General features: G+C 42.6%; 1 protein-coding gene across 16 annotated transcripts in view; it reads left to right on the top strand.

Moving 5' to 3' along the window:
• The window catches only part of LOC130367541 (uncharacterized), a 459,996-nt gene that overhangs the window by 206,482 nt on the left and 234,156 nt on the right, over positions 1-19,358 (top strand). For all 16 annotated transcript variants that reach the window (XM_056569992.1, XM_056569980.1, XM_056569981.1 and 13 more), the window contains one exon: positions 12,643-12,927. In XM_056569992.1, the coding sequence (XP_056425967.1) occupies positions 12,643-12,927 (285 nt within the window). The remainder of the gene's footprint in view (positions 1-12,642; positions 12,928-19,358) is intronic.

Below are 19,358 nucleotides of genomic sequence, written 5' to 3'. Positions count from 1 at the left end.
TTCGCTGCCTTCCCGGCGTCTTCTGCTCTGATCTGCCTTCCCGCAGACCAGAGCAGAAGATGACCGATAATGCTGATCAGTGCTGTGTCCTATACATAGCACTGAACAGTATTAGCAATCGAGTGATTGCTATAAATAGTCCCCTATGGGGACTATTAAAGTGTAAAAATAAAAAGTAAAAAAAATAGAGTAAAAAAATTAGAAAAACCCCCTCCCTCAATAACAACTTAAATTGTCCCATTTTCCCTATTTCACCCCCAAAAAGTGTTAAAAAAATATTTTATGTACATATTTGGTATCGCCGCGTGCGTAAATATCTGAACTATTAAAATAAAATGTTAATGATACCGTACGGTGAACGGCGTGAACGTAAAAATAAAAATCCAAAATAGCTGCTTTTTTATAACATTTTATTCCCAAAATTTTTTATAAAAAATTGATTACAAGTTCTGTATCAGCAAATGTGGTATCAATAAAAAGTACAGATCACGGCGCAAAAAATTAGCCCTCATACCACCGCTTATACGGAAAAATGAAAAAGTTATAGGTCTTCAAAATAGGCGGATCTTAAACGTACTAATTTGGTTAAAAAGTTTGCCATTTTTTTTAAGCGCAACAGTAATAGAAAAGTACGTTATCATGGTATCATTTTTATCGCATTGAACCAAAGAATAAAGAACACATGTCATTTTTACCGTAAATTGTACGGCATGAAAACAAAACCTTTCAAAATTATAGTGAATTTTTTTGTGAATTTTTTTTTTCATTTACTCCTCCCACTTTAATGAAAAGTCGTCTAACACCTGTGGGGTGTTAAGGCTCACTGTACCCCTTGTTACATTCCTTGAGGGGCGTAGTTTCCAAAATAGCATGCCATGTGTTTTTTTTTTTTTTTTCTTTTGCTGTTCTGGCACCATGGGGGCTTCGTAAATGCAACATACCCCCAAAAGACATTTCAGCAAAATTTGCTCTCCATAATCCCATGGTCACTCCTTCCTTTCTGAGCCCTCTATTGCACCCACAGAGCACTTTACATTCACGTATGAGGCATTTCCTTACTTGAGAGAAATTGGGTTACAAATATCGGGGGTCTTTTTCTCCTTTTTCCCCTCGTAAAAATTCAAAAAATGGGACTACAAAAGCATATTAGTGTAAAATTTAAAGATTTAGAATTTTCTCCTTCACTTTGCTGCTATTCCTGTGAAACACCTAAAGGGTTAACAAACTTTCTGAATATCATTTTGAATACTTTGAGGGGTGTAGTTTATATAATGGGGTCATTTATTGGGGTAATTCTCAAAGAAAGATCTCTCAAATCCATTTCAAACTGAACTGGTCGCTGAAAAATTCTGATTTTGAAATTTTCGTGAAAAACTGGGAAATTGCTGCTAAACTTTGAAGCCCTTTATTGTTTTCAAAAAGTTAAAAAATGTCTACTTTATGATGCCAACATAAAGTAGACATCATGACAGGCATTTATCAAGCGATTTAGTTAATTTTTCTTTACTAAAAATGACGCAAAAATGTCGCACCTGCGACTACGTGATTTTTCGTGCGACATTTTGACTGGAAAGCGAGAAAAGCAAGTTTTCAAAAACTTAACTACGAAGTAATAATTTTAAAATGGACTCCGGGTAGTCAGGTATTCATTAACTGCGACAGTCGCAACTGCGCAAAAAAAAGTTGCAACAAGGTTAAAAATTGACTAAATTTACTCCAACTCAAACATGGAGCAGAAAAATCTACTACCAAAGTAAAAAAGGAAAAATTGCTTACGTGAAAGAAAATTATCAACAGGCTGAAAACAGTTGATAAATAAGTCACACATAAGCAAAAAGAAAGTAAAGAAAAAATTACCAAAAAAAGGAATACATGAGCAAACATTGATGAATGTCCCTAATTGTGTATGTGAATCAATATATAATGTATTTGGAATATCCATTTTCCTTACAAGCAGAGAGCTTCAAAGTAAAAAAAAAAATGCTAAATTTTCAAATTTTTCATGAAATTTTGTAATTTATGACCAAGAAATGATGCACGCATCGCCGAAAATGTACCACTAACATAAAGTATAATATGTCACGAAAAAAAATATCTTGGAATCAAATTCATAAGTTAAAGCATCCCAGAGTTATTAATGCTTAAAGTGACAGAGGTCAGATTTGCAAAAACCGGCTGCATCCTTAAAGGGGTACTTCTGTGCTGACAACTTATCCCCTAAGTTGCCTGATCGTGCGGGGTCCCGCCGCTGGGAACCCCCGCGATCTCGCACGCAGCACCCTGCTCTCATCAGGCCCCGGAGCGAACATCACTCCGGGTCTGATGACTGCCGATCACGGGCCGGAGTATCGTGACGTCATGGCTCCGCCCCATGTGACGTCACAGCTGTCTCGCCCCTGCCATAGACTTGCATTGAGGGGGCGGAGCGTGACATCACAATACTCCGGCCCCGTCATCAGACCTGGAGCGGATGTTCGCTCCGGGCCCTGATGAGAGCAGGGTGCTGCGTGCGAGATCGCGGGGGTCCCCAGCGGCGGGACCTCGCGCGATCAGGCAACTAATCCCCTATCCTTTATATAAGGGATAAGTTGTCAGCACGGTAGTACCCCTTTAAGGTCAAAATGGGCTGTGTCCTTAAAGGGGTACTCTAGCCCTAAGACATCTTATCCCCTATCCCCTATCCTAGACTTGCATAGCGGGGGCGGGACGTGACGTCACATGGGAGCGGAGTCTTGACATCACGATACTCCGCCCCCGTGGTCGTCTCACGGCAGACTCTGAGCTGGCAGGTGGGTGCTGAATGCTAGATTGCGGGGGAAACCCCAGCGGCGGGACCCCGACTGTCAGACATCTTATCCCCTATCCTTTGGATAGGGGATAAGATGTATTAGGGCCGGAGTACCCCTTTAAGGGGTTAGAAGACAATATAATATTATATACTAAAGTGTCTTCTGCAGGGCCCTTGCATCAGACAGATAGCATGTTTAAAAGAAATTAAAAAAAATTATAATTAAAAACACAAAACATTGATATGCACCATTGGTAATTACTGTTCCCCTATTTGGCAAGTATTTGCAATAGCTTTATAGTCTCTTCGCCATAACTGGCGTACTATGACAGTGAGGAAACAAGATTATGTCCTTTCCGCAATGCGGGTAATTTTATTCACAATACAGTTAGTAAGTTGTTCCTTACGGTGATGGTTTGGGCGGCGCTGTGCCGTGATGTGGACCGTGAATGGTTGGCGCTCGGTTGGCACCCCCTTATCCCACTTGGGACTTTTTTATTATTATCCCTGTGTCGTCAGGGTAAAGTGGATAGAAAGGAGAGGGACTCCAGCGCTGCATAGCGCATATGTTTGACATCTAACCTTAACCCCCACCCCACTCATGGACATTACCGCACTAGCCCCGTGCCATCAGGGTAGAGTGGGCAGCAAATAGGGGCACTACAGCGCTGCCGAGCGCTCATACTGAATACTTACCTGCCACATTCACAGTCCACATCACGGCGCCGCCCGAGCCATCACCATAAGGAACAACTTACTAACTGTATTGTGAATAACTTTATCCGCTTTGCAGAAAGGACATCATCTTGTTACCTCATTGTCATAGTACACCAGTTACGGCAAAGAGACTATAAGGCTAGGTTCAGAATTTACGCCTGCAATTCCGCTTTGAAATTGCAGGCGGATATTCCGCTTGCTAAAACATTCTGTGTAGTGAATGGGTTTCCGTTCACAAATTCACACTTCGGAATTTGTGAAGCGGAATTTGTGAACGGAAAATCCGCTTGGAAATTTCCGCCTGAAGAATGGCGTTGCTCTTTCTTCAGGTGGAAATACCCGCGGAATACATTGCAGTCTGTTGGAGACTGCAGTGTCTGCGCAGTCCTACCTCCGACTGATTCAGTCAGCGCTGGCCGCACTCGGAATCTCCAGGTGGAAATTTTCTGAACCTAGCCTAAAGGAACAGCCTAAAGGAACATTGCATGTCAATGTTTTGTATTTTTTATTTTATATATATGTGTATATATAAGCAAAAATATAATTGCCAGCACAACAACCTAATACACGGGTGCAAACTGCTATGGCAAATACAGAGTATACAAAAAAAGAGGATTGCAGCAGCACACATTGGTCAAAAAATTGAGGCTCTTAGCGCACTTTTTGATCAAAAAATGGGGAGGTGGCCTCATTTAGGATGGGAACCTAGCACAAATTCTAAGCCTAACGCTCAAATTAGGTTGTTGTGCTTGCTATTTCTCTTTTTGCTGTTTGTATAACTCAGGGGAAATGGCACCCTCTTTTAGCTGTGCACCCCTCCCCCTTTTTCACAGGTGGTGTATTAAATTGTTTATGGATCCAGCATGTCATCCAGTCAGAGGCTATATGCCCAGCAGAGGTGAGGTGATGTTAGAGCGTTAGGCTCAGAATTTGTGCTAGGGTCCCATCTTAAATGAGGCCACCTCCCCGTGGTGGATGGGGGACACGTTTTGATCAAACAGTGCGCAAAGAGTCTCAATTTTTTGACCAATGTGTGCTGCTGCAATCCTTTTTTTTTTTTTTTGTATATACAATATATATAATAATTTTTTTTCTTCTTTTAAACATGCTATCGGTCTGATGCAAGGGCCCTGCAGAAGACACTTTAGTATATAATAGTATATTGTCTGTTAACATTGTATAATAAATGTTTTTATTGGACATATCCCTATATCTCTTTATTCTTTCTTTCTATCATCCTTAGCCTAGTAGGACTGTTTTGGTATTTTGTTTTTCTTGCAGTGTATTTTGCACATTGAGTAATGTGTAGTGCAGTATCCTCGTCTTAGGATTCCAGTTTTATGTAGAGCTCCCATTCTTTTTTTTATTTTTGGAACAACTTATCCCCTATCCTAAGGATAGGGATATGTGCTAGATCTCGAGGGGTCCGACTACTGGGGCCCCCCCCGTGATCTCCTGAACAGCACCCCGGCTCCCTGCATGAAACAAGCATTTTCGACCACAGCCTGAAGCTGCGGCTGAGACGCCCCCTCCATTCAGTTTGATGGCAGAGCCGGAGATTGCCGAAAGCAGCGCTCTGGCTCTCCCATAGAGCTACATGGAGGCGGCGTGTCGGCCGCCGCTTTGTATGGTGGTCGACACGCCCCATTCATCCTGAGAACCGGGCGCTGTTCGGGAGGCCGTAGGGGGCCCCAGCGGTCGGACGCCCTGCGATCTAACACTTATCCCCTATCCTGCGATCTAACACTTATCCCCTATCCGCATGGTTAATGAGGCACACGTGAAAAAATTCTGAGTTCCAGAATTGCAGATTTTTGGTCACTTCATATACCAGAAAAAAAAAAAACAATGAATAAGTCCCATCAAAACAAAAATTGCACCAATAAAATCTACAGTTCGCGGCGCAAGAATTAGCCTTGTACATCACCTTATACGAAAAAATAAAGGTTTTATAGGGGTCAGAAGAGGACAATTTCATGGATACTTCCTTTCGTACAAAAAAGTTATAATTTTACTATAAGTAGTAAAATAAAACCTATATAAATTTTGTATTGTTGTAATCGTATGGACCTACAGAATAAATGCAATTCTGTTATTTTTCCCGAAAAGTGAACTATGTGGAAATGGAAGCTCTCAAAAGTTACAAAATTTAGTTTTTTTTTTCAGTTTTGCCCACAAATATATAGTTTTTCGTTTCAACATCTTTGTGGTAAGATGAAAGATGTCATTACAAAATATAATTAGGGGCACGAAAAACAAGTCCTCATATGGGTGTTAGGCTAACTTCCCACTTGTTTTTTTTTTTTTTCTGGCAGTTTTTGGAAAACTGCCACTGCAGTTTTTGAGCCAAAGCCAGGAATGTATTCAAAAGGAATAGGACATATAATGGAAGGACTTATACTTCTCCTCCCTTATGGATCCACTTCTGACTTTGGCACAAAAACTGGAGTGGCAGTTTTCCAAAAACTGCCAGAAAGAAACCCAAGTGGAAATTTAGCCTGTCTGATCATAGTGCCCACTGATTGCATGAGGAGAGCTGGTTCGCCAGGCAGAAGATTGTGGGGGGTCCCAGTGGTCAGACACTTCACCTATACTGTGGTGGTGCGGACTCTATAGGTTCATGCTCACTGGAGGGAGGACACTGTACATTCATGCTTTCTTTTCCCTCTTGGAGCTGTGGGGGAAGAGCAGCCCTCAGAGACCTGAGCAGGTCACATGGTTAGGGAAGCAGTGAATATAGGTGAGGAGGTGTGTGCGATGTAATCCAGTCAGGGAATGATTACACTCTGCAGTGTTCAGAGAGCTGAGGGGAGGCGTCGCAGAATCTGTGCATCACATACAGCTTCAATGGGGTCAGAGATTCCCTGTTCATCCTGTACAGACTAGGTGGTGGCTGGAGGTGACAGGAAGCCTTACCAAGCAATATCTGTTCTATAACTGCTGTGTGGAACTTTTTCATGGCCCTAGGGGACAGGGGAGGGGTTTAGATGTAACACTGCATCTGTTTCCCACCTTACTACATTTTCCTTCTGCACTTACCTGTTTGAAGTGAAGAAGGGGGGGTCACAGTGCCAACTGCGGGGGGGATGGGTGTTGGGTGGTGTTGCCTCCTGGGTGCACATACCGGGGTTCATAGTGCCAGCTGCGGGGAGAGCCTCCTGGGTGAGTACACGGCGGTCATAGTTCCAGCTGCGGGGGGAGCCTGCTGGGTGAGTTCACCTGGGGTCACAGTACCAGCTGTGGGGGGAGCCTCCTGGGTGAGCACACCGGGTGTTATAGTGCCGGTTGCGGGCTAATTAGGAGGCTCAGGTCAATATTGTAGTTCAGTCAGTGCAAAGAAACAAGCAGCCGGCACTTCTACCCCTGTGTTTTCTCAGTTCACACTCAGCCGATATAGCGATAGCAAAATAGCCCAAGCTAGGCAACGCAGTTCCCTTCACAGTGCTGGCAGGCACTGCATACCTTTGGGTTCCAAGTCCCTTAAGAACAAACAACTTCAAATGTAGCACAAGTAGAAAGTAGGTACTAGCTGAGTCCTTAGAAGATCGTCCGTGCACCATGTCTGTAACTGCACCATGTGAATAAAGAATTATCGGCACAGTATCCTGGTGAGTGACGTTCCTACTTTCTACTTGTGCTACAATTGTAGTTCAGTGTTTGCCAACGAGGCCGCCTCCAGCAGTTACAAAACTACAAATCCCAGAATGCCTGGACAGCCTTTAGCTGTTTGGAAATAAACTGCAGTCGTTCATTCCCATAGGTCACTATGCCCCTAACCTGTGCAACTCCGGTTGCTGTAGAATTACAATTCCCAGCATGCTGTGACAGCCACAGGTTGGGGTAACACTGATCTAAGTCATGGAGCTGAAATGAATGGGCACCTGGAAGTGTATGGAATAGAATGAATGGGAGGTTCCCATCAGCGGGACCCCCACCATCAGACAAGATATCTATGATCGGAGTACCCCTTTAAGGACACAGCAAAATTTTTAAAATCTGACCTGTGTACTTTTTATACATTAACCCCTTAAGGACGCAGGACGTACTCAAACCGCCCCTTTTCCGAGTCTTTAAGGACTCAGGACTTTTGAGTACGTCCTGTCAAATCTCGGCCCCCCGCCGCTAGCTGGAGGGGAGCCGGTGCCCGATGCCTGCTGAAATCGTTCAGCAGGCATCGCGGCATATCGCCCAGGGGGGTCATTATGCCCCCCCATGTCGGCGATGGCCGCAGATTGCTGGACAATTCAGTCCAGCTATCTGTGGCAGATTCCGGGTCAATCGGGTCTCCAGTGACCCGGTGACCCGGAATTACAGGCTCCGACGGCCCCGAACAGCCACAGCCAGCAGGTTTGAGGTGGCACTGGTGCCACCTCATGATCGCCCTGATTCGTCGGCCGGTTTCCCGGAGTTTTACAACAGCTGGAGGCACCCTGTTTGGGAATCACTGGCGTAGAATACCCCTATGTCCACCCCTATGCAAGTCCCTAATGTAGGCCTCAAATGCGCATGGCACTCTCACTTTGGAGCCCTGTCGTATTTCAAGGCAACAGTTTAGGGTCACATATGCAAAAGTCGTGAAACACCTGTGTGGTGTTAAGGTTCACTTAACACCTTGTTACTTTCCCCAAGGGGTCTAGTTTCCAAAATGGTATGCCATGTGGTTTTTTTTTGCTGTCCTGGCACCACAGGGGCTTCCTATTTCCTTCAAAAAAGCCAAATGTGACTCCTTCTCTTCTGAGACCTGTAGTGCGCCAGCAGAGCACTTTTCACCCCCATATGGGGTGTTTTCTGAATCGGGAGAAATTGGGCTTCAAATTTTGGGGGGTATTTTCTGCTATTACCCTTTTTAAAAATGTAAAACTTTTGGGAAACAAAGCATTTAAGGGAAATATTTTTTTTTTTACGTATGCAAATGTCGTGAATCACCTGTGGGGTATTAAGGTTTACTTTACCCCTTGTTATGTTCCCTGAGGGGTCTAGTTTCCAAAATGGTATGCCATGTGGTTTTTTTTTGCTGTTCTGGCACTATAGGGGCTTCCTAAAGGTGACATGCCCCCCAAAAACCATTTGTCGCTCCTTCCCTTCTGAGCCCTCTACTGCACCCGCCGAACAATTAACATAGACATATGAGGTATGTCCTTACTCGAGAAAAATTGGGTTTCAAATACAAGTAAAAATTTTCTCCTTTTTACCCCTTAAAAAAATTCAAAAATTGGGTCTACAAGAACATTCGAGTGTAAAAAATGAAGATTGTGATTTTTCTTCTTCACTTTGCTGCTATTCCTGTGAAACACCTAAAGGGTTAAAACGCTGACTGAATGTCATTTTGAATACTTTGGGGGGTGAAGTTTTTATAATGGGGTCTTTTATGGGGTATTTCAAATCCACTTCAAACCTGAACTGGTCCCTGAAAAATAGTGAGTTTCAAACTTTTGTGAAAAATTGGAAAATTGCTGCTGAACTTTGAAGCCCTCTGGTGTCTTCCAAAAGTAAAAACTCATCAATTTTATGATGCAAATATATAGTAGACATATTGTATATGTGAATAAAAAAATAAAAATATTTGGAATATCCATTTTCCTTACAAGCAGAGAGCTTCAAAGTTAGAAAAATGCTACATTTTAAAATTTTTCATCAAATTTTGGGATTTTTCACCAAGAAAGGATGCAAGTTACCACAAAATTTTACCACTATGTTAAAGTAGAATATGTCACGAAAAAACTATCTCGGAATCAGAATGATAACTAAAAGCATTCCTTAAGGTGAAAAAGGGCTCAGTCCTTAAGGGGTTAATATCGCTGAGATAATTTTACTTATCATTCTGATATATTCTTTAAAAACATTTCAAAATTCTGAAATTTCTTGAAAGAAATTGAAAAATTAGCATTTAAAAAAAAAATCAAATTATCTGCTTGTAAGGAAAGCAGTCATGCCAAATAGATGACCTATTGTGGCACATATACAGTTTTCTTTTAGAAAATAGGATATGTGGTATTTGGGGGAAAGTGTGGTGACCGGGTGCCCTATAAACCCAGTATCTCAATAAAAAGAATAACTGCACACACTGTATTACTGCAATCAATCTTTCTTTGTTTATGTATATTCTTCAATATTACAAAAACTCAAACGGTAAATAATCACCCAAAGTGTATAAAAAATTGTCCGCAAGATGTTACCAGGAGATATAGCCGGCTTCTCAAGCTTCCATGTGCAACTGCACCACCATTCTTTTTCTGCCGTCATTCTTTTTGATGTATATGGATCTAGACAGAAGCAGCAACTATATTCAAAGGAATACATTAAAATTACAAATCTCATTAATCCCATGGGGTTGTAAAGTGCACAATTTTTGAATTCAGCGTACCTCACTTCTTAGTATTTTTAATTTAATCTGTTCTTTATTTTCTCCTTCTATACTCTCCAATCTCCAATTTCTCCTTCATTTGTATCCGGGACACGGCCCGTTGTTTGTCTGCCCTGCTCTCCTATTCTCACTGGATCTTCAGTTGCTGCATTCTACAGTGGTGAGCTTAATAATATATTTTTTCTATTCTACCTATACTCTCCAATACCAGCCATCTCGGGACCAAGATTCCCATCAAGGGTTGGCACTCTTGCAATAATACAGTGGTCCCTCAAGTTACAATATTAATTGGTTCCAGGAAGACCATTGTATGTTGAGACCATAACTCTATGGAAACCTGGTAATTGGTTCTGAAGCCCCAAAATGTCATCCAAAAATAGGAAAAAGTGAGGCTAAAAGAAAAATAGGTAGATAACTACGGTAATATAGATAAAGCAAATCCTTACATATAAAAGTAAGAAAGATCTTCTGGGAGCTGTAATCACTGTGTGTACTGTACAGGACCCCGAAGAAGCTCCTGTCCTCTACATAGATATTGTCCCAAAAAAAGTAAAATGGAGCTGTCCCCACCTGGAGCAGCTATCCCTGGCACAGGTAAAGTGTAGTAAAGAACATGTAATACCTCCCTGTACTGTAGGGGGTGCTACCAAACAGCCAGTCAGTGCATGCCCTTCAGTAATACAGGTGATTTAACAGTGAATGCCCATTCTTCCGGCCATTGACACGTTTTTCAGATCTGGACTGTCCGTAGCATTGTATTTTGAGTCTGGTTTCAAGTTACAATGGTCCAGAAAAGACCATTGTATGTTGAAATTATTGTATGTTGAGGCCATTGTAAGTTGAGGGATCACTGTACTCTTGTGGTCTATTTGTTGAAGTGCCCCTGTGGAAAGGGCTACGTGGGGAAAACTATGAGAACTATTAAACAGAGAATTAATGACATAAAAGTGCAATCCGTACATATAAAAAGGCACCCGAGGAAGGTGGTCAGAAACAGAAAGAGAAATATGAAAGGAGTGTAGCTAGACATTTTTTTTGAGAAGGGCCATAATGTCAATGAACTGAGATGGCAGGTATTGGAGAGTATAGAAGGAGAAAATAAAGAACAGATTAAAATAAAATTACTAAGAAGTGAGGTACGCTGAATTCAAAAATTGTGCACTTTACAGCCCCATGGGATTAATGAGATTTGTAATTTTAATGTATTCCTTTGAATATAGTTGCTGCTTCTGTCTAGATCCATATACATCAAATAGATTTTAATTATTGTAATACTTATGTACGTTTTCAGAATTGAAATCTCGCAAGAGTTTTTGAGCTATGTATTGTGGTGATGGGAATTTGCACCATGCTTGACAAAGGAGACGTTGCCTCTGAAACGTTGCAAACGTTCCTACCTGACCAGCAGTGAACGGTGACGGCAGAAAAAGAATGGTGGTGCAGTTGCACATGGAAGCCTGAGAAGCCGGCTATATCTCCTGGTAACATCTTGCGGACAATTTTTTTTACACACTTTGGGTGATTATTTACCATTGGAATTTTTGTAATATTGAAGAATATACATAAACAAAGAAGATTAATTACAGTAATACAGTGTGTGTGGTTATTCTTTTTATTGCACATATACAATATGTCTACTTTATGTTTGCATCATAAAATTGACATGTTTTTACTTTTTGAAGACAATAGAGGCCTTCAAAGTTTTGCACCAATTTTTCACAAAAATTTCGAAATCTGAATTTTTCAGGGACCAGTTCAATTTGAAGTGGATTTGAGAGGCCTTTCTGTAAGAAATCCCCCAAAAATGACCCCATTATAGAAACTGCACCCCTCAAAGTAATCAAAATGACATTCAAAGTTTGTTAACCCTTTAAGTGTTTCACAGGAATAGCAGCTAAATGGAGGAGTAAACTAAAAATCTCATATATAGACTGATGGACAATCCTGGTGTGAACAGAGACTATATTATCCCCTCCTCATATACAGACTGATGGACAATCCTGGTGTGAACAGGGACTATATTATCCCCTCCTCATATATAGACTGATGGACAATCCTGGTGTGAACAGAGACTATATTATCCCTCCTCATATATAGACTGATGGACAATCCTGGTGTGAACAGAGACTATATTATCCCCTCCTCATATATAGACTGATGGACAATCCCGTTGTGAACAGGGACTATATTATCCCCTCCTCATATATAGACTGATGGACAATCCTGGTGTGAACAGAGACTATATTATCCCCTCCTCATATATAGACTGATGGACAATCCTGGTGTGAACAGAGACTATATTATCCCCTCCTCATATATAGACTGATGGACAATCCTGGTGTGAACAGGGACTATATTATCCCTCCTCATATATATACTGATGGACAATCCTGGTGTGAACAGAGACTATATTATCCCTCCTCATATATATACTGATGGACAATCCTGGTGTGAACAGGGACTATATTATCCCCTCCTCATATATAGACTGATGGACAATCCTGGTGTGAACAGAGACTATATTATCCCTCCTCATATATAGACTGATGGACAATCCTGGTGTGAACAGAGACTATATTATCCCCTCCTCATATATAGACTGATGGACAATCCTGGTGTGAACAGGGACTATATTATCCCCTCCTCATATATAGACTGATGGTCCTTCTCCTCTGACATCACTTACATTATCTACAATAAATGACATCAGGTAAAACATTAGATGGTTTATCCTCATCCCTCTGTGTGATTCTTGTATTTCTTGTCTCTACAGCTGGAAATCACTTTATAAACCGACACAAACAGGATCTGATTTATGGAATAAAAATTATACGTCCAGTTATATATGATCTGTACAGGAATAATCTGCTGACAGGAGAAGAGCGGGATTATATAATGAGAATATCAGAACCTGAGGACAGGATGAGACGTCTGTATGATATTATCAGATACTGTGATGACTCTGACAAAGAGAAGGTTTATGACACTTTGTATAAGTACAATCCCAGGGTCGTTGATTTTCTGAAAAAGCCGAAGGATCCATCAAAATTAGTAAAAAGTAAGTGTTTCTGTGATCTGTATCTATTTCTCCACATATATCTCTGTTCATAGATATATAATGAATACTTTACCCATAAGAAATGTCAATAACATCCCAAACTGTATGTATTTCATTAAACTGTAACGGAAAGATAAGAATGAAGGGAACTTGTAATTTTATGACCACATGCAGGCCTGCCATCAGAAATTTCGGGGCCCCCACCCGAGTCCTCCCGCAGTTTTAGGTTAGTTCCTCTCCCCCCTACCAGACTAGCTAGTTAGGTTGCTCCAGTAGGTAGACAAGTCCCTTTGCATTGTAGTAGCGCCCCGCTGTATAAATTAGCAGCTCTTCTGAAAGTAGTAGCATACCCTTTTAAGTATTAGCATCCCCCCTGTATGAATTATCTTTTTAGAACAGAAAAAATTCTCCAGTCCTGGCGCTTCTCCCAATAAAATGGTATTCTTTATTTCTTCATCATTCATACATACAGTGGTAGCAACATTCATGGCGTTTCAAGCTCGGTCTGAGCTCTTTATCATGACGTGCATGGTATAAAACATAGGCTAAACTCACTATATACACGTATACAGGTAAAACTTCCGGGCCGTGAATAAGACCGGGAAACAGGTGCACCCGTCTGATAACTTCAGTAATAGGTGTAGTAATATGGCGGCTTCAATCCACTTTAACTCTATGAAAAAATGTGACCCTGCACTGATAGATAGGAATTCATAAAATGCAATACATAAGGCTGATATTTCTATATAAAACACTGGGGGACATGTATCATTATTTGTGTATGGTAGAAACCGTTTAACCCTTTTGCCGACTTCTACATTTTGCGCAGATGCACTAAATTTATCAATCTTGCGCAATGAGTTTTATAAATTGCAGGCAAATATAGTAATCTCCTCATACCTCCACTCTTTGAAAAATGAAATCGATGATTTAGAGCATCTTGCTACTTGCAGTCCAAGATAGCTTATGTTTGCGTTAAAAATATGGTCATTGTGTAAGTTTTCTGTGGGTAAATGAAATGTACGCAGTTAATAAATTCGTGGGTACCGAATATATCACTCCAAGGTACACCCAAACCTACACATCTGGAGGAAATGTTCCACCAGAATGTACGCATAGAAAAGACGCAAAAAAAAACAGCTTGCACAAAATTTTGCACACAAATTTTAACACAAAACAGGGGTAAAATCTTTGATACATGTCCCACACTGAGTAATTTGTTCAGATGAAAACACAAAGTGCCCAGTTTCAAGCTTTATATCTGTCGGGGTGTTAGGTCCGTGCGTTGTAACATCGTAACTTCATAGTGTAGCATAGCGTGAACCTGCTACTGAACCTGGATTCACAGTGATGTGCAGACAGATCTCGCAGCATGTCCGGAGTCTGAGATACGTATCTTGAGGATTGTTTGCAGCGGGCAGGGCATGGGTTAGTGATGTTATAATGTGTATAAAAACTTCACTGAGCTGGTGATGAATCCGTGTGTATCATCTAGCCGCTTAGCAGTCTGCTGGAACGAGAGGCGGGGTAATGTATGTGATAATAACAATGTCAAAATATGGGATACAGGAAATGAATAATGAATAAAATAATATACTTTACAGCCTTATACCTTACAAGAAATGTTTATAAACAAAAGTCCAACTAGACCTTTAGTGCACTTAATGCTATATATTCGCCTCATAGCGGGTCTAGGCATAATAGTTACCTCCTATCACTGGGAGGGCTCTATGGGGGAGATTTATCAAAACCTGTGCAGAGGAAAAGTTAACCAGTTGCCCATAGCAGCCAATAAGATTGCTTCTTTCATTTTTCACAGGCCTATTTAAAAATGAAAGAAGCGAGCTGATTGGTTGCTATGGGTAACTGGTCAACTCTTCCTCTGCACAGGTTTTGATAAATCTCCCCCTATATATCTAAATCTTTTACCAAAGAGAAAAAAGAGAGCTACAACATTCTCCAAAAAAATACCAAACTTTATTGTACATCATAGAATAAAGTTAAAACATGAGGTGTAACTCACAAAAGGCACACCAATAAAAACTTTCAGTGGGGTACAGACCATATAAAATGCAAGTGCTAACATTTTGATATTGCACATGAACCATGTAGAATTCTCGTTATGGACCGCGGACTAATAAATATCTCTAGCGGGGGCTATACCTCCAGTCTATAGTGACCTATCCGGAGCCCAAAGTTTTGCTCTGTGTGCATGTATCGTGCACACACTGCCAGGTAGTAAACTATTGTGAAATCATATGCACTCACCCATGATGTATGTACGTCTGCACACCACTGGACCCCTACAGTCACTGTTTCGCTCCTTCCTCAGGGGGCTTGTCTAACTTTTGCTCTCTGTTCCCTTTTATACCTGTTCTTTGCCTCAAGTTCCGGGACGCCTCTTGCATATTCGGATATCTGGTCTTGCATTGCCCACATTGTGTGCTCTGAGGGCTATGTTGCCCTTTCATTACATCAGCACGCAGAGGGCGCGGTGTAATGACGCGCCCTCTGATGTGATGAGTTTGTGTTTGCATAGTAAATACATCTCTAGTAACCTGTGCATGCGCAATGCTTATCAATAAATGCCGGTAAGTAGGAGGGATTGTTATAGCAAATACCATGCTTAAAATTATTAAAGTATCAATATATTATATACCTTATACCTAGCGGCATTTATATTTTACCACTGAAGTTTTTTGTTTTTATCTACAAGAAGTTATTTTAATATCCTATGTTTAAAATATAGGTTACTTAAGGAAGTTTTTCCAAAAATCCTCACATGAATATGATTTGACCACCACATAAAAAACAATATATTGGGAGGGGGGGGGGGGGGCGTGGCTTGGCGCACTGCTGATGAGAAGCACAGTGTGAGAGCTCCCGCTGGGCTACAGCTTCTGAGGCATACTTAAGGGTTATGGGAGGCCGCAACGGAGGCAGAGACAAGAGATCCTCTGCCCCAGCACCCAGTGATAATCACTTGAACGTAGATATGTAAGGACCCAGCATTCAGATATATCAAAAGAACAAAAAATGTAAGAGTGTTCAGGGTAGTGCCTAAAAAATAACTTTTATTTGGATCATTAAAAATCACCCAAAAACCTGCTGTGGCGCAGGGAGCTGGCTCCGTCCAGCTCTATTCACTCCGGTGTGTGAACTGTCGGCGTCTGTCTACAGCAGGTTGTCGCGCCCGCCCCGCTAACCAGGGATCCGTGGACCAACGGACAGAGTCCTGGCATACATTATAAGGACAGTGTTTTACCATTTATGTATATCTGCTGCTTTTCCCTACAGGATACATAGGGATAGGAGAATCTTCTTTTTGCAGATGGATGACCTGTTACCTATGCCAAGGACCTATTTAATATCTCTTGTATTGATCTGATACACTGATCTTGTACATATAAAATCTTTTGTTTCAAGAAGATTCTGCTCCCGGTGGTCTATATATATTCATTTTAATGGTGTTGGAATTAAACACATTTTTGGGTGATTTTTAATGATCCAAATAAAAGTTATTTTTTAGGCACTACCCTGAACACTCTTACATTTTTTGTTCTTTTGATATACCAGCACCCAGTGACCAACCTGCAGGCATCAAAGCTTATTTCCACCCGCCATTGGGACCCGTTGAAGAGACGCGGCCTGCTCCGCTTATACACACGCAGCCGACATCACTGACTGCGCAGGCGCCTGTGCTCCCGGAGCCTGCGGACGCATCTCCCCGGCGCACAGACATGGCCGCAGCTCAATCGGCCTCCACGCCAGCCAGGGATCTCTCCACGAGCCCGGACACCGCAGGACTCCCACAGAGAGCCCCGAGAGGTGCAGTGGTACTGAAAGTAGGTGACCCTCTTGCACCGGATGCCAGGTGCGACAAGATGGTGGCGAGTGAGGCCTCCTCCCAACCCCCACCATCACCTGCAAGGAGGGGAGGCTCCTCAAATGTGCTACTACTGGGTGCACAGTCCCCGCAAGTTGCCCCTGCTCTGGTGACCCCCCAGCAACACCCAGCTCACATGCCCTTACATGAACGCTCCTTCCTCGATCCATCAGCTGCACCTACACTGACACCCCTGAGTGCTCAGATAAAGGCCTTCATGATGTCCCCTGAATTGATGACCCAGGCATCCTTGCACCTCTCTTCTGCACAGCACCCACAGCTGTCACCTACTGCTGTTACACCTATGGCAGAAAAGAGACCGAGAGACCAGTCTGACATCTCTCTTACCCGGGCCCCTGGTCCCCCAGCCCAAGACGTGACAGATTGGTCAGCAGTTATGGAATCCGACTCAGATGGCGGGTCACACAGTTCTGCTGCTGATAGTGATACACCAGATTATTGGGGCGCCAGCCCACCGGCCAAAAAAACTCTCTTTAAAACTCCCATGAAGCAACCTCCTGCTGGTTCTTCTCAGCCTGGACACTCTTCATCTGATGATACTATTGTTGACCGGAGACGCCCGCCTAGATGCCATTTCACTTCTGACTGACCTCTGGACCACTCTCACCCACATAGAGGCACTGACTTACCTACTCCAGAGGCTGCCACCAACACCCTGAAGTGCTTCCCTGAGCTACAGGCCCTACTGGCAATCCTACCCACAAAGGCAGATATGCAGAACCTCGCCTCAGACCTTAAAATTGCCTGGTGGAGAGACCTCAAGCCAGTTAAAGAGGAGGTCTCGAAACTAACTGATAAAGTACGTGACCTAGAGGAATTCCTTAAGTCTATATCCTCTCAAATCCATGCCCTGAACGAACATGCAAAATCTACTTCTATCCAACAAGCCTCCATGATTGATCAGATGGATGACCTGGACAACAGGAACAGACGCAACAATATCAGATTGAAAGGCCTACCCAAATCGGTCCTACCCCAAGACCTTACTGGGATACTACAGAAAATCTCCAATGAAATTATACAACAACTGCCCGATACACCGCTTGAGTTAGACAGAGCTCACAGAGCACTAAAGGCGAAGAACCCGGATCCTTCAAAGCCTAGAGATGTGATCTGTAGAGTTCACCACTACAATGTCAAGTAAAGCATTATGCGCAAAGAGAAAGACTTGAGACACTTAACATACAATGGTTCTCCGATCTCCATCTATCCTGATTTATCTCTGCGCACCCTCAAGCTGAGAGCATCTCTTAAACCGCTTCTCCTACTGCTGCAGAATGCTCAAATTACCTACAGATGGGGCTTCCCCTTCTCCCTGACAGCTCGCAATGGTTGCACGACTGCGACACTGCGCAGACCTGAGGACTTGCCAGGAAAGCTCCCCTCGGTCCCTTTGCCTGATTGGAACGGACTGTTTCTACCTACTACATGGCCCAAAGCATGCCCCACGGAGTCTCCACAGCATCACAATGAAAGATCCGACTCGCTGCAACTGACACACCGCTTCACGTGTCAAGAGCGCAAAACCTGACTTATGCACCTTCATATTGTCTTATTGTAATAATCAGCTATGCCTATTGCAGATTTCAAAGTTTTGTCCTCCACACTTGTTTTGCTACCCCCGCTCGCCTCTTGACTATTGTTTCTGCCTCGCCCTCGCGGCTCTAGATACAAACTGATAATCTTGCCTCCCACACTTAACTAGACTTACGAGGCACCCTTGCACTCGATTAAACAATTTGTCCTACACTTTTGGGGTTCCATCCTCATCTTACGACTTCTCCTACCTGATACCAATTGGAACCCCACACTCTGATTCACACATTAGCCCATTAACCAGGTAATGGTTATATTACACCCCACTATCCACTTTAGATTCCAGACCACTGTGTCACTTCTCGTCCCTGGTGCGCCTTCCATGCTGACCCCCATTAGAGCTATGATCAAGCTGGTCTTGATCCTGACACTGACCTCTGAGGTCGCTCCCCTTAGTCCCCTTGTGACCATTCTCTTATGGCCACTCTTTTCTCTGTTCTGTCCCTCTCCCTCCCTACTAATCCTCTCCTTTTTTCCTTTCTTTCCCAGGATCCTACAATTGTTCATCCATCAACTTTGTAGATGGGGAACGTCGGACCTCCACGGCGACTCCAGTAAGTTGACGTCAACACCCACCTCACCTCATGGCAGCTGACATAAAATTACTCTCCCTGAACGTCCAGGGATTTAATACCGCTGAGAAGCGTGCCCAATTACTTTATTCCTTTCATAGACAGAGAGCCCACATTATTACATTGCAAGAAACTCACTTTAAAACTGGACATACCCAATATACCCTCTAAATATTACCCGACTTGGGTTCACAGCACTAACCCCAACTCCAGATGGAAAGGGGTATCAGTAGCGTTCCAGAAGTCCCTCCCGATTAAAATAATCTCGACCCTACCTGACCCCAATACTAGATATGTCTTTACGACCTGTGAGATATCTGGCCAACCCTTCACTGTAGCATCTATCTATGCTCCTA

Source organism: Hyla sarda, chromosome 4 (assembly GCF_029499605.1).
Source record: "Hyla sarda isolate aHylSar1 chromosome 4, aHylSar1.hap1, whole genome shotgun sequence".
In the NCBI taxonomy this organism is placed as follows: Eukaryota; Metazoa; Chordata; class Amphibia; order Anura; family Hylidae; genus Hyla; species Hyla sarda.
This window is presented reverse-complemented; position numbering and strand designations above follow the sequence as displayed.